The following is a 14059-nucleotide window of genomic DNA, read 5'->3' as shown; positions in this document are numbered from 1 at the left end:
GGCTGTGTGACTTTGAGAAAACTCCTTAACCTGCCTTGCTGTTTTCTCTTTCACAAGGAGAAAATGAACTGTGCTTGTCTTGGGCTTGTGGCAGCGAGGTAACAGGATAAACTCTGAGCACATCCCCAGCACATGGAACAGGATAAACTCTGAGCATATCCCCAGCATGTAGAACAGGATAAACTGAGTACATCCCCAGCATATGGAAAACATCACGAGAGAGTGCGGGAAGGAAACCGTCCAGAGTCTTTTCTGAGAGGCACGGGGAGCTTTGAACCGGCAAGGTTTGCAGTGAATAGAGCTGAGGCTAAGCAGGAAAAAGCAGAGGGCGGAGGCCATACTGCAGGCCCCAAAGCAGATTCCCAAGGGGTAGCTAGGGAATGGGTCCTTTGCACCACTAGTTCTCTCAGCATTTGAACCATACTGAGGTCAGCATATCAAGCGTTCTAGAAAATTCCAATGAAACTCATGAAAAAAAATCATGAAAAAGCAGATTTTGCTAAAAATCGTTGACTTCTCCTCTGGGCCCATGAATTCGCTAATGCAACAGGATAAACTATGGGCATCAATCTCTGCCTTCCCGGGGTCTGTTTCCTTTACCTTGGCAGAAGGTACAGAGCTAACTCATCAATAGATAACCTTTTTTCTTGAGTCACCTGGTGAGGCTGCAAGCGAGCATCCAGTAGAAACTGGATTGACAGCAGTAAGGACTTCTGGGGAAGGCTTGGGGACACTCTTTTATTTGTTCCTCTTCCCAGAGTTGAATAACTCTCCGCCTTCTGCCCTTCACTATTATTCTGTTTAACTAGTGTATTGGGGCTACAAAAACCTAGCTGTGCCCTTAAAATTCAGGTTATACTATCACAACAAGCCAAAACCGTGGTCAGAAGCTTCTTCCTCTTGATTTTCCAAATTAGTTCTCTTCTCTTTGCTCGGTCAGCCCTGCCCTTCAGGACTCACAGCTCAGCAACTTCAACCCCAGAGCGAACAGGAGTTGGGTAGGGCAACCTACTCCTGCTTCAGCTGCTGTCCAGGAGCTAAGATGGCTCACAAGGAGCACACAGCACTGCGGGGCTGAGCTCCAAAGCCAGAGCCGAGGTCAGGAGGTCTTGCAGAGGGAGTTGCTCTCTGTGTGCTGTGCTGTGGGCACTCTGTCCAGCCGGGCAGGGGAGGGGATCACACCTCTCCACAGAGAAAGGGAAGAAAGGAGGGGAAAGGTGTATACACAGCCTACCTGGGCATTCCTCATTGCTGCAGACCCATAGGCTGTTTCGGCAAATGCTGTTGGACAAAAGAGCATACTCGGGTCACTGGTTCTGCCAGGAGGGCACCTAATTAAACTAACGTTCATCGAAGATAGCACCACCCTCCCCGGAGAAAAAATAAAGAGAAAAGAAGAGAACTCCCACCAGAGCAGTCTTTTTGTTTTGTTTTGTTTTTGTTTTTGTTTTTGTTTGTTTGTTTTGTTTTGTTTTTCAACAAACAAAGGGTTTCTCTGTGTAGCCCTGGCTGTCCTGGAACTCACTCTGTAGACCAGGCTGGCCTCGAACTCAGAAATCCGCCTGCCTCTGCCTCCCAAGTGCCACCACTGCCCGGCTTAGAGCAGTCTTTAAAGGGTTAAAGTGGTATAGGACATGGCTTTGGCCACAACAGATCCTTGGAGACATCATAAAGGGAAAGAAAATAAGAGAGAAAAAGGAAACTTAGGGCATCCCGTGGCCCTGAAGATCTGCTCTGATCCTCAGGCATCCTGTTCCTCTCCCCATGCACGACGGGTGGGGGAAAGAGAGCGAGAAAGCCCCCCCCCCCCCGTGAAATAGATGAGCAGAGAGCCACACTGGAGGGAGGACCACAGTGAAGGGAGGGAGGACCACAGTGCAGGGAGGGAGGACCACAGTGAAGGGAGGGAGGGCCCCTGAGGCTTAGCAGGCACAAGAGCAGAGGTTCCCAACCTTCCTAATGCTGCGTGTGACCCTTTAATACAGTTTCTCATGTCATGGCGACCCCCAACAGTAAAGTCATTTTCATTGTTACTCCATAACTGTCATTTTGCTACTGTTATGAATTGTAACGTAGATGCCTGACATGCAGGATATCTGATGTGAGACCCCCACGGGGGTTGCGGCCCACAGGTTGAGAACCACTGCCCTAGAGACTGCAAACTGGAAAGGGCTGGAGATGAAATGAGGAGCTATTTCCCCCAGTGTGCAGAGACAGGTGAGCCAATTAGAGGTGATATGCAGAGATAGTCTTGGAGAGATGCTTGAACTAACCAGGGATAGGTGCTCAGGCTAGACCCACCTAGGCACCACAGAACACAGACCAAGGAGCCCCTGCTAGAGGATTCTGCTTACCCCCAGCAGACAAAAGATTTAAGGAGAGAGGCTTGATGCCTGATGTCATGCAGCCTCTTGGTAGAAGGCAAGCATCATTGACTAAACTGTCATTTGGAAAGACAGCTAGAGTTGACAGCTGCATGGAAAAGATGTGTCCTCTGATTGCTCTCTAGGCATAACGTTTGTATAACACCATTGCCTTCCACATCCGCTCGGATCCCCCAACTCCCCACCCCCTACTCTTGACCCAGGACAGCTCCTGGTCCACCAGTTGTTGTCCCCTCCTGTCACAGCTTCCCCTCCCCAAGCCCCTGGGTAGACCAGGCTATGTGGTGTTGCAGTTACCAAGTGTTGCAGTCCTGAGAGAGGGAGGTGCCAGGAGGGTACCGCTTCCCGGCATGCAGGCAAGGACAGTCGGAGCTCTGCACACAGCCGTCTTCATCCAGCAGCTCTCCCTCTGTTCCAAGGGCATCAAGGCAAAAATCTCAGCACCGTCATGATCACTGTGAACCTCTGGCTTCTAGAACCCCGTGGGCAACCAGAGGCTTAGAGCTTCTTCTGGAAAACTCCAAGACAATGCACTGTGATGTTTATCCTTGACACTTGTGGGATATGAGGGAGGGGTACCAATTCTCATTACAGGGGAAAGAATGGGTCACTGAGCTTGCTCGGGGTTGTCCAGTGGACAAGCCCATGAACCTACGTGGAGGCTTCTCAGAGGAATCTTGAAGAACTTAACGTGACGCCATGTGTGTAAGTGTGCTGGGTTATTTATTTTCATACCCTAGAGGGTTGAATTGAATCAACAGTTTTGTTCAGCATCATCCAGGAGAGGACTCATGAGCTTCAGGACTTCCTAACGTGTAACTGAATCCAGCTCGTGACCATCACTCAGTCTCCTGGACAGAGTGTCTAATGAGAAGCCCTTTGTGGCTTATCACACATTGCAAATCCAGGACATATCTTATAAGACCTTTCTTCCAGACTGGCGTCCTGAACCCTAACTGAGAAAACAAAACCACATCTCAGATTAGGCCAGGCGCTCCCTGAACAAGGTAAGTGTTGGGACGAAGGCAGTTTCCTAGACACAGTGCTTTCTAAGTACAGTACAATGGGAAAACATAAATTCAGAAAAAAGGCCAGTTCAATCCTGGTCTCTCAGTACAAAGACTTTTAAAAAGCTACATAAAAGACCTCTGATTTGAGCCATGAGTGGAAAACACAAGTGGCCTTCATCTCTCTTCCCAAAGCCCAGGGCTCTGGCAGGGCCTCAGGTCTGTCGATGAAGAGGGACCTTCATTACCAGGGCAGCCACAGCCGTCTACACACTGCTGCTGACACACTTCATTGATAGGCAGGCTCTGGCAGGTCCTGGGGCAAGGAGACACACACTCCTTATACTCCATGCCAGCTGGGCATGCTGGGCCTGAAAGACAAATCAAAGGAGTCTCCCAAGGCCGTGGACCAGTGCAGCAGCTTCCAAACCACACTGCGGAGTGCAGCCAGCCCGGCGCTCTGACTGTCCACTCTGTCTAGAGGGTCTCGGGCCATCTCCAACCCACCAGCCCATGGCCCCTCTGCAGCCGGCATTTCCCTGAAAGAGCAGCTTCTGTTTTGCAAAGTTCCAGCTAAGACTGACTGTGGTGCCGGATCCAGACACCCTGCCTCAAGGCTAACTGTTCTCCATTCTCCGTGAAGAAAGCTTGGCCATCGTTTGTCTCTAGGTGTTCTGGCCTCTTCTCCTAAAACTTTCTCAGGGTAATGCCAAATTCTGGGCTGAAAAGGAATGTCTTCTAGGGACATTCCTGCAAGAAACCATCACTTCCTCTTCTTCAAGCCTCTTCCTCGTGATATTGGCTCCAACCAAATGCTACCTTACCCCAAGCTCAGGGCACACTCTATCCATGCCCACTTTACTGATACTGACGTACTTCCGGGGCTTTACCAGGCTACCTTTGAGCCTTATTGCCTAACCATCTCTCTGTTCACCACACAGAGCACACTCAAGAGCAAAGCCTGCCTCTCCCGAAACAACTGCCTCCAACTCCTTCTTTAAAACCATCTATCAGACATCTCCTCCACCCTACCTTCAAAGGTCTAAAAGGACAGCCACTCCCTATTCAGAGGAGAAGGCAGCCCTAACCCCGGCCTTCCCACACCCCCGCAGCAGAGATGGCAGGCCCTGATGGCAAAGCTGTTTGCCACACAGTGAAACTCAAATGTGCAGTGTCAGTATCAGTCAGGCGCTCTGCCTCCTCCAGTCCACGTTATCTGACTAATTATAGCCAACCAGCTGCCCATCAAGGGGCATTTGATCAGTGTAGTGAGAGGGATGGCCTTTGCAAGGTGACCAGAAGTCTCTATCTAATCACGGTGATTTGGAGATAGTGACAATGACTATAGACCCAGTGAGATTTAGAGATGCCCAAATGGGTATTACAAGGCAGAATTGACGGAACAGAACACACTGTGCCTGGAGGCCGGAAGGGCGAGTTAATAAAAGGGAAGGTTTAATGAAGCCTTTCTGGTCTCGGGGACGCCCCACGCGCAGTTTAGATAACTGGACACTTCTAACTCAAGAACACTGTAAAGATGAACACTGAGACCTAACTGTCTGCTGGGTTGAAGCAGAGACAACTGTGGGAAGCCAGGCAATAGCTTTCCTTTGGGAGGGAGTCACGGGATACCAAGAGGGGTGTGACATGGAACAGAGGTAGGGACAGGTCCTTGAAAGGCTTGCTCATCTTCCACACAGTCCATGAGAGAAGGGGCTCCCCTGCAGGCCAGTGCTGAGAGGACCAAGTGACAGAGGGCAGGAACCATTCAGGACGTAGGGCTCTGTAGACACTGGCTGATGGCAGTGATGGGAAGCGCACATCACAACAGGGCTCCTAAGCACCCTGAGCGCCACCACCCCAAGACGAACAACCTGTTCAAGCACAGGGGAGACCAGCAACTTACGACAGGCGGTGTGATCCGTCCAGCCGTACAGCACCATCCCTTCCTGGGCGCAGGTTCGTGCATACTCAAGGAGAACAGGACATGCGCACTCTGGCCCCGTGAAGCACGTACACAAAGTCTTCTCACAGAGAGCCACAAAGGGCTCGGGATCCACCAGAGGGTGGCAGCGGGCAAACACCGATGCTGTTTTCAGTAGCTGACACTGCTCCCACATGGCCTGTAGGGGAAAAGGTTCCTCAGCGTGGCCCAGAGGTGGTCCCTGCCTTGGCCACATGCTCACTTACTGGTCCCTCTGAGGATGGCACTAACGGTAACCGAGGTTGTCCCTTTAGGATCGAGCAGGTGCTTATGTCCAAACAGAGGAAAGACAGCAAATGCTTTTGAGGTAGGCCAAAACAGAGGTCATGTGTTAGACGGGATTTAGAAATGGACAGCCTGAGCTCTGTGAGAAGCCGAGTCTTACCTGAGAGGCAGAGAGAGGCGCACACTGAGCTTGGGCTTGGACTGTGCAGCTTAGGGTTCTAGCAATGGAGGCAGTCACTCTTCCACCCTGACCTGGCCACCTGCCTTCCCTGATCTCAATATTCTTCATTACCAAACAAAGGGTCCAGCAGAGGGAGGCTTGATTTATGCAATAGAATTTCCTGGACCTCACTCCCATAGATTTAAAGAGAGTTAACTGGGGACGGGGCTTAGAAATATGCTTTCTGACACATTCCCCAGAAGGCTGCTGGAACCAATAAGATCAATTCCCATCAGCAATAACATATTAACTGCCTACTAAAGATCACAAGAGGTGCTGTGCCAGGCAAGGCCTATTTCGAGTTCTCTCCTCTGTTGATATCCTCAATCTGATTGCAAAAGACGGGTTTGGAACCGTGGGTCCTTTCCTCTGTGGTTCATTAGTATAAACACACCTGCATGTTTTACTCGCAAGCATCTCTACAGTCTGTGTTTTAATGATCCCAAATACCTGTTGCTGGTTGCTTTCTGTTTGTCTTGTTTTGTTGGTTCACTGTAACTGTCTCTGTAGCTGGGGACCTCTATCCATGGATGGCATGTGAATGGGGAGCTTTTGATACTTAGTGCCACATAGACCAGCAATGTATATTAGAATCAATGATATCTTCAACTTGACACAGCACACCCAATGCTATGGATAAAACCACACTTTGTTTCATGCATAATTTCTTTCCTGCATATGCAGGCCTCCTACTGGAAGTCAGAAGCTGGTGAAAGGACTTACAACTTTAAAAGTCTCACTGCTACTTCATGGGTTGCTATAGAGATGCCACAGTGCCTGCCACCAAATAGGTCATCATCATGAATGGCTTAGGGGATGCTCAGGCTAGTTGGTTCTTAGCTCCAGTGTCCTTCCATTAGCCACTTTGAATATTCTACCCAAGGAGAAATAGATTCCAAGGTTGGTGACCAGAAAGAGTGGCGGGGGCTGGTTGGCCTGCCCTGGCCTCACTCTAACTTCACAGCCCCAAATTCAGGTTCAGTCTCATACATATGCCATTGTGTGAATTTTAGCTTGTTGCCCCACCCCTCCCTCTGTGTGAAATGGGGAGGATGGTCAGAGCTCCTACTGTAAGTCTGCAGTGAGATGTAGTGAGCAGCGGATAGAATCACGCATGTCAAAGGTTCGTCCCAAGAGGTCGTAGCAACAGCCTCATCCGTCCTTTCTACTGTCCCTCTGCCTCCACAAGGGCAAGCGGGTCTCCAGAAGATCAGGGCACTCTTGTCCCCTTTCCCATCTCTATCGCCCTGGGCCATATTGGGATAATGGTCACCATGGCAGCATTATCATGTCTCTGGTGTCTTGGTTGCTCCCTGGTTAGCTGGGCCAACTTCCATTGATTTCTTATTTGGGAAGGCCATGATTCTCCCAGACAAAGTAGCTAGGGGTTAAGTTGAAGGGCAAGGAAGGAGGCTGAGGCCCCAGACTGCTGCCATTCTGCAACATTGTCTGCCCATAAAAACACCACTCAGGGCACAGGAGAGCCCTGGCTCTTGCTGAGGACAGCTGAGGGTATCCAGCTGTTCAGGTTCCTGCCTACCTGATTTCCCACCCACAGTTCAGAAGTAGAAAGAAGAAAACAAAACACCCGAAAATCACAAGACCCTGAAAGTCTACTGCTCCCCACCCCCACCCCAGGGCTCTCAGACAAGAGCAATTGCCCTGCCGTCATCATGTGACCAGCTCTTGGCTTGGTAAGAAGAAGCGAGAAATTTTCCCCATGCAGGGCCCAGCAGCATCGAAAGAAAGAAGGCTGCAGTTTAGGTGTGCTCCCTGTCTGGAGTCCTGACAGGCACGGCTAGACTTGGCCATCCACCACTGGCCCAGGTCAGTCCCTTCCAACGGGAAAGTGGGAACAAGACTCTAGCATATTTCCTGGGAGATCACTAGAGGTGTTAGATGGTTTGTAGAAAGCCACGGCTTTCGGGTTACTTCACTGCAGGATGGGAGTGTGATTTCTGCAGAAGCTGCCTTCTTAGAACAAATCCTTCGGTCTCTACCACAGCCACCTGAGGTGTAGCTACAGTTTCTCCCTCCACAGAAACAAAATGAAGCCTTGGGCTCTCATCTTCTCCTTCAGGCTACCTCTGGTCACCCCGACCTCAACCTGGTCCACAATCTGGTTGCTAGGCAGGCCTATGAACATCTGCCCAGTGCCTCCAGCATGACCTGCTCTGACAGCACAGCAGTACCCAGGGGCATATTTACATCACAGTCTTAGCCGCTTCCAAGCTTCTCTGTTCTAACTCAGGCAGCCCAGCCAGGCCAAGCGAAGTCCTGAGATGGCATAGAGTGAAGTCCAAGGCAGAGTCAATACCTGTGCTCCCAGACCCCCAGCAGGCACCATTAGTTATATAAAGCTAAAATGGTCACTGTACAAGCACTGGGTTGGTGGCCTCTAGGTCTACAGCACACAGAGGCCGCTGGATATAAAAGACACCTATGCCCCATTCCGATTTAAAGGGCAATATTTTAGCTCAGTGGGAAAGCAGGGAGGCTGGACCCTCCATGACTGGACCTCAGCTTTCCCCTCTTGTCCCATCCCCAACCCAGGCATTACTGATGCCTTCTTGAAAACACCCTAATGTTTTCTTCCATTATCTGCTATGTCCAGGTGCTGGGTTTAGTGCAATGAATGCAAAGGAAACACATGGGTTAGATTCCTGCCATCACAAAGGCTGAGGGGTGGGGGAGCCCAGCCTCTCCACCTGTCTGCACTCCCTCTCTGAAGCCCTCTGTGCCTCAGGCCAGGAGCCACCTCTCCAGAAAGGCTTCCCCACCATTCCTCCTCTCTCATCATCCTCTGGACACACCACTCTTGAATTGCCATTACCCATTCCTCTGCCCTTCTCCTCAGTTTCCTAGCAGTAATGAATACAGGCATATGTCACCTCCAGTGCTTCAGGTGTGCCCTAGGCTGGTTTACATGCAATCTGAAGGCTTCATTCCCTACCTGGGGTGGCCTTGTCAGCAGCTGAGATGTCAGAGAAACTATCCCAAAGCCAGGCATAGTCTGAGTTGGGTCTGGGTGCTGAGTAAAGACTTAAGAGCAAGCCAGGCAGTGACTTTAATCCCAGCATTCAGGAGGCAGAGGCAGAGGCAGAGGCAGAGGCAGAGGCAGAGGCAGAGGCAGAGGCAGAGGCAGAGGCAGAGGCAGAGGCAGAGGCAGAGGCAGAGGCAGAGAGACAGAGGCAGAGGCAGGCGGATTTCTGTGAGTTCAAGGCCAGCCTGGTCTATAGGGTGAGTCCAGGACAGGCAGGGCTACACAGAGAAACCCTGTCTCAAAAACAAACAGCCAGGCAGTGGTGACACATGCCTTTAATCCCAGCACTTGGGAGGCAGAGGCAGGCGGATTTCTGAGTTCGAGGTCAGCCTGGTCTATAGAGTGAGTTTCAGGACAGCCAGGGTTATACAGAGAAACCCTGTCTCGAAAAACCAAAAAACAAACAAACAAATAAAACAAACAAAAAGGGCAAGAACTTTCTCCACAGCCTGGAGACCCACCTGCTGGGAGGTGGTAGAACCTTTAGGTAGTGGGGGCTGGTGAAAGGAAGTTAGATCATTGAGGATGTGCCTACAAAGGGGAGATGGCATCCCAGGCCATCCTCTTTGCTTCCTGGCAAGCACCCTCCTTAGCCACACACTCCCACTGTGTTGCATTGTACTTTTACGGGACCAAACTACCATAAAACTCTGAAACCATGAACAAAAATAAGTGTTCTGCTTATTAAATTGACTTTCTTGGGTATTTTCTTACAGCAGCGCCGAGCTAAGACACTGAGTATTATCTGTGTACCCCCACCTTCCTGTGGACATGTGTAAAGTCAAGAAAATTGGTGAATCTGGATCAACAGGCCAGAAGAGTCAAGCTGGAGGCCTGAGCTAGTCATCTCTGACTTCTCTCAGCCCTCCCGGTCAGAGGCTGCTGTCCTAGAGAAGCACAGCCAGGATGCTCTACCCAGCTTCAACAGAAGATTCACATAAAATTCAAACCCTGACCTTCTGCTACAGCTGAGACCCTCTTCTAACCTGTGTAAAGAAAATTGTTTCGAAACCTGTGCGCCTTTCACAAAATGGATCTCCAGAGACTTGTGGGGCAAGTGGAACCGTGTCACCAAAGACTGGGAAGGTTGAGTGGCTTCAGAAACCCCAGTACCCTCAGACCTTTTGGGGCAGGGTGTGTCTCCCCTGGGCTGGGATCCTCATCTTAGGCTATGTTCTTTCACCCTTGAGCAGTGCATCAGCACTTCCTGCAAGCCAGTTACCAGAGCTCTGTGTTTTGTCTGCCCAAGCGGGAGTTTATACACCTCAGAGACATGGAACATAGAACCGCAGAGACTGACAGACACTTTCAAAGAACACACTATTTCCCTCAAATGAGAAGAATATGTTCATCCTTTCAGATTTGGGATAAGAATACATAAAGTAATAAAAAAATTAAAAAATAAAAAATAAAAAATAAAATTAAAATTAAAAAAAAGAGGGCTCACGAGATGGCTCATCAGGTAAGAGCACTGATTGTTCTTCTGAAGGTCATGAGTTCAAATTCCGGCAACCACGTGGTGGCTCACAACCACCTGGAATGAGATCTGACGCCCTCTTCTGGTGCATCTGAAGACAGGTATAGTGTACTTATAATAAATAAATAATAAATAAATCTTTAAAAAAAAAAAAGTACTAGGTCATCCCAGTATGGTGTCACAATGCCTGTATTCCAAGCACTTGAGAGACTGCAGCAGAAAGGCAGGGAGTTGGAGGCCAATTCCAGCTCCCTGCTACATAGCACAACCTTGTCTCAAGAAAATAAATAGGGCCAAGGCAATGGCTCAGTGGGCAAAATGCTTGCACAGCAAGCGTGAGAACCTGAGCTTGAATCCCCAGAAACCACATAAGCCAGGTACGGTAGCATGCGTCTGTGAGCCCAGGGCTGCTCCAGCCAGATGGGAGGCAGGGGCAAGAAAACCCCAAAAGCTTAGTATACACCGTGCCCAACAAGGAAGAGACCCTGCCCCAAACAAGCACAAGGCAAGCGCGGCACCTGAGGTTACTCTTGACATCCACAAGTGAATGCACATGCATACATACACATACTGCACAGATGTACACATACGTATACATACATATACATGAACATAAAGAAACCATACATGGGCTAATGAAACAAGCAGACAAAGGAACACAAATGGCTGATAAATACTTTTTTATAGTCTTCAGCATCCTCAGCCATCAGGGAAAAAAGATTCTTTCTTACCCCTTACATCACAATGGCTGTCATCAAAATGAAAGATAACAACAGTGCCCCTAAGGATATAGGGAAAAAGAGATTCTTCATTCAGTGCTGACAGGAGCATAAGCTAACACAGTGATTAAGGAAGTCAGTGTGAAGGGGGCTTTCCAAAAAAATGACAATAGAACTACCATACGACACACCTGTGCCACTTCAAGTCACAAACCCGGTGGACTCTATCCTACCACAGAAGTCCCTGCACATTCATGTGCACTGCTGAGCTATTCACAATAGCAAGGAAACGGAACTGGTCTAGATGTCTATAAACAGATGAATGGGTAATAAAGATGTGGTAATCACATAATAGAATTTTACAGTAAAGAATTAGCTGTAAATCAGGAAAACTGATGGATCTGGAAAGAATTATACACACACACACAAACAAACACATATGTGTATGTGTGTGTATGTATATATGTGTGTGTGTGTGTGTTTGTGTGGATACAAACCACATGTACATATGTGGATATGCTTCTGTAATGCTGGGGTCTTACGCTTTCGCCTCTCCTTCTGCGGCTGTCTAGTAAAAAAAGAAAAACTCTGCCTTAAGAGAAATGAGCTGGACTCTCATATTTGAATCTCCTTAAGCAAGGCATCAAGGAAGATTCATAAGCCAGAGAAACAATGCATTCTCTTTTGTGTGCTACCACTGCCTGGAAAATTCTATTATTTCTTTACTTGATTAATGTTTTAGATGTCCCTGTTTTAATGCCTCATATGTTAAAAAATATCAAGAACTATAACCCAGCCAGGCAGTGGTGATGCACATCTTTAATCCCAGCACTTGGGAGGCAGAGGCAGGCGGATTTCTGAGTTCGAGGCCAGCCTGGTCTACAGAGTGAGCTCCAGGACAGCCAGAGCTACACAGAGAAACGCTGTCTCGAAAAACCAAAAAAAAAAAAAAGAAGAAGAAGAAGAAGAAGAAGAAGGAAGAAGAGAACTGACTCCACACGTGTCCTCAGACCTCCACATGTGCACTGTGCACACACAGACATCACATGAGCCACACGTAGATATCACATGACACACACAGACATCACACAACTCATACATAGGCACCCTTCTCTCTCACTGTGTGTGAGTGTGTGTGTGTATGTGTTATATACAATAATAATAATAACAACAACAGCAACAACAAGGGCTGGAGAAATGGCTCCATGGTTATGAACACCCGCTGCCCTTGCAGAAAACCTTAGATCCATTCCCAGCACCCACATGGTAACTTACAACCGCCTGTAAATCCAGTTCCAGGAGAGCCAATACCCTCCCTAGGCCTCTAAGGTTACTGCATACACACACATACAATGTACAAATAAATAATGTATATGATCATCTTTTTAAAGTAACACAGTAATAATTTCTAAATAAAATTAAGTAGACAAGAGGTTATGGACAGGACGGAACTAATGGGCATGCCATTTTATGTAAGATATCTGAGTATCGAAGTTTAGATGACAGTACAGCAAACATGGGGGTTCTAGAAGTATGGATGGGCAAAGCTGCCAACTCCATCATGTCCAAAGCATGTGACCTAAAGAAACTTATCTCAGTTTTCCACACTTCTCAGCTGTAAGAAAAGACTCGGCACAGCCCAGTGTCTTCTCTACTTCTTAGATATGACTCTCAATGTTCAGCTTCCACTTGGGCGCGGCTCCTGGGTAAGAAGATTCCACGTTCTGCCTGTCTGAGGCTAGGAGCAGCCACAGCACTTGGCTGTCCAGGCCCAGGAGGACAGGAGAAGGAAGGTACGCTGTACCTTCCAGCAAAGTCCTCCAAAGGGGCTTCCTTTCTTGTCCCTTCTCCTTCCTCTGCTGGTATGTGACTGTGGTGCCAGACGGCTGAATGGCCTCTTGGGTCATGAGCTACAAGTTCCATCCTGACAGCAACAGAGAATGAGACAGAAAGACCGTGGACTCTTAACAGCACTGGGATTCTGGCCTGGCCCTGAACATCCTGCCCTGAGAGAGTAACACACTAACTAACTACAAGCCATTGTTGCCATATCTGCAAATGTAGCAATCCTAACCTCCCCAACTTGCTACAAAACAAGAGTAAGCGAGCCGGGTGGGGTGGCGGCTTGCAAATGCTCTCTCCATGGCTACCACTGCTGGCTGGCTGCAAAGGCTTCACTTTGGCTCTGTGCTAAACCATTATGGCAGGGACACAAAATAAAGGTCAGCTAATTTGCACTTCCAGCATCTCCTGGCTCCAGTGCCCGGCACCAGCTACTTCTGTCTTGTTTCATCTCCTGTCGGTGGTGCCAGGGCTGGCAGAGAACTGCAGCCCCGACTCCATCAATCCAGGACTTCACCCTCCTGCGCAAGTACAGACCCAATTGTGGCCCATCTTAATCCCATTTTCAGTTCATCAGAGGAGGCCAGGCCTCTTCCCTGGGGATGTTAGGCCCCATCCAGGGGAAGGGGGAGAAAGCAGGAGTACCTCCCCAGGGAGTGTGCGGGCAAGGCAGTATTAAAAGCAAGAGCCAGACAGGTCTGCAGCTATGCTATTGTTTCTTCTCAAACAGCTGACAGAGGAGAGGAGGGGGAGGGGAAGCGATGAACATTCCTAGGCCTGGAGTGAATGAAGAAAGGAGGGCAAAATGTGTGAAGCGCAAGTTGTTCGCTGGGCCCTGATTATTTCCAGCTCCAGAGGGGGCCTCCTGTGAGGCCGCCCTCTGGAGAAGGTGTGGAGATGCCTAGAGCCTGAATTGGTCTAAAGCAGTGGGTTCAAGAAGTCACTAAGGGCAAAGGATAGTTGCCCAGTCTGCCAGCCAGCAGGGATAGATGGGGTGAAAGAGATAACTGCGTCCATTTATAATGTCTGGCTGCCCTGAGGTTCCTATCCACATTTTTAGCTTCTGACCTATGTCAAGATTCAATGTCAAGATTCAGATCTTCATCCTGGTTCATAGCAATCCCATCACATGGATGGGGTTTGTGGAGGTTCCTCTTC

At 49.1% G+C, this 14059-nt stretch overlaps 1 protein-coding gene across 2 annotated transcripts in view; it reads right to left on the bottom strand.

The window, feature by feature from the left end:
* The window catches only part of Vwf (von Willebrand factor), a 158829-nt gene that overhangs the window by 94843 nt on the left and 49927 nt on the right, over positions 1 to 14059 (bottom strand). For both annotated transcript variants that reach the window (XM_031383471.1, XM_031383472.1), the window contains 4 exons: positions 5298 to 5514; positions 3640 to 3762; positions 2682 to 2793; positions 1235 to 1281 (listed from right to left, as the gene is read on the bottom strand). In XM_031383471.1, coding sequence (XP_031239331.1) covers positions 1235 to 1281; positions 2682 to 2793; positions 3640 to 3762; positions 5298 to 5514 — 499 coding nt within the window. The remainder of the gene's footprint in view (positions 1 to 1234; positions 1282 to 2681; positions 2794 to 3639; positions 3763 to 5297; positions 5515 to 14059) is intronic.

Source organism: Mastomys coucha, unplaced genomic scaffold (genome assembly GCF_008632895.1).
Source record: "Mastomys coucha isolate ucsf_1 unplaced genomic scaffold, UCSF_Mcou_1 pScaffold20, whole genome shotgun sequence".
In the NCBI taxonomy this organism is placed as follows: Eukaryota; Metazoa; Chordata; class Mammalia; order Rodentia; family Muridae; genus Mastomys; species Mastomys coucha.
The sequence above is the reverse complement of the archived record's forward strand: the minus strand, read 5'-3'. Positions and strand labels throughout refer to the sequence as shown.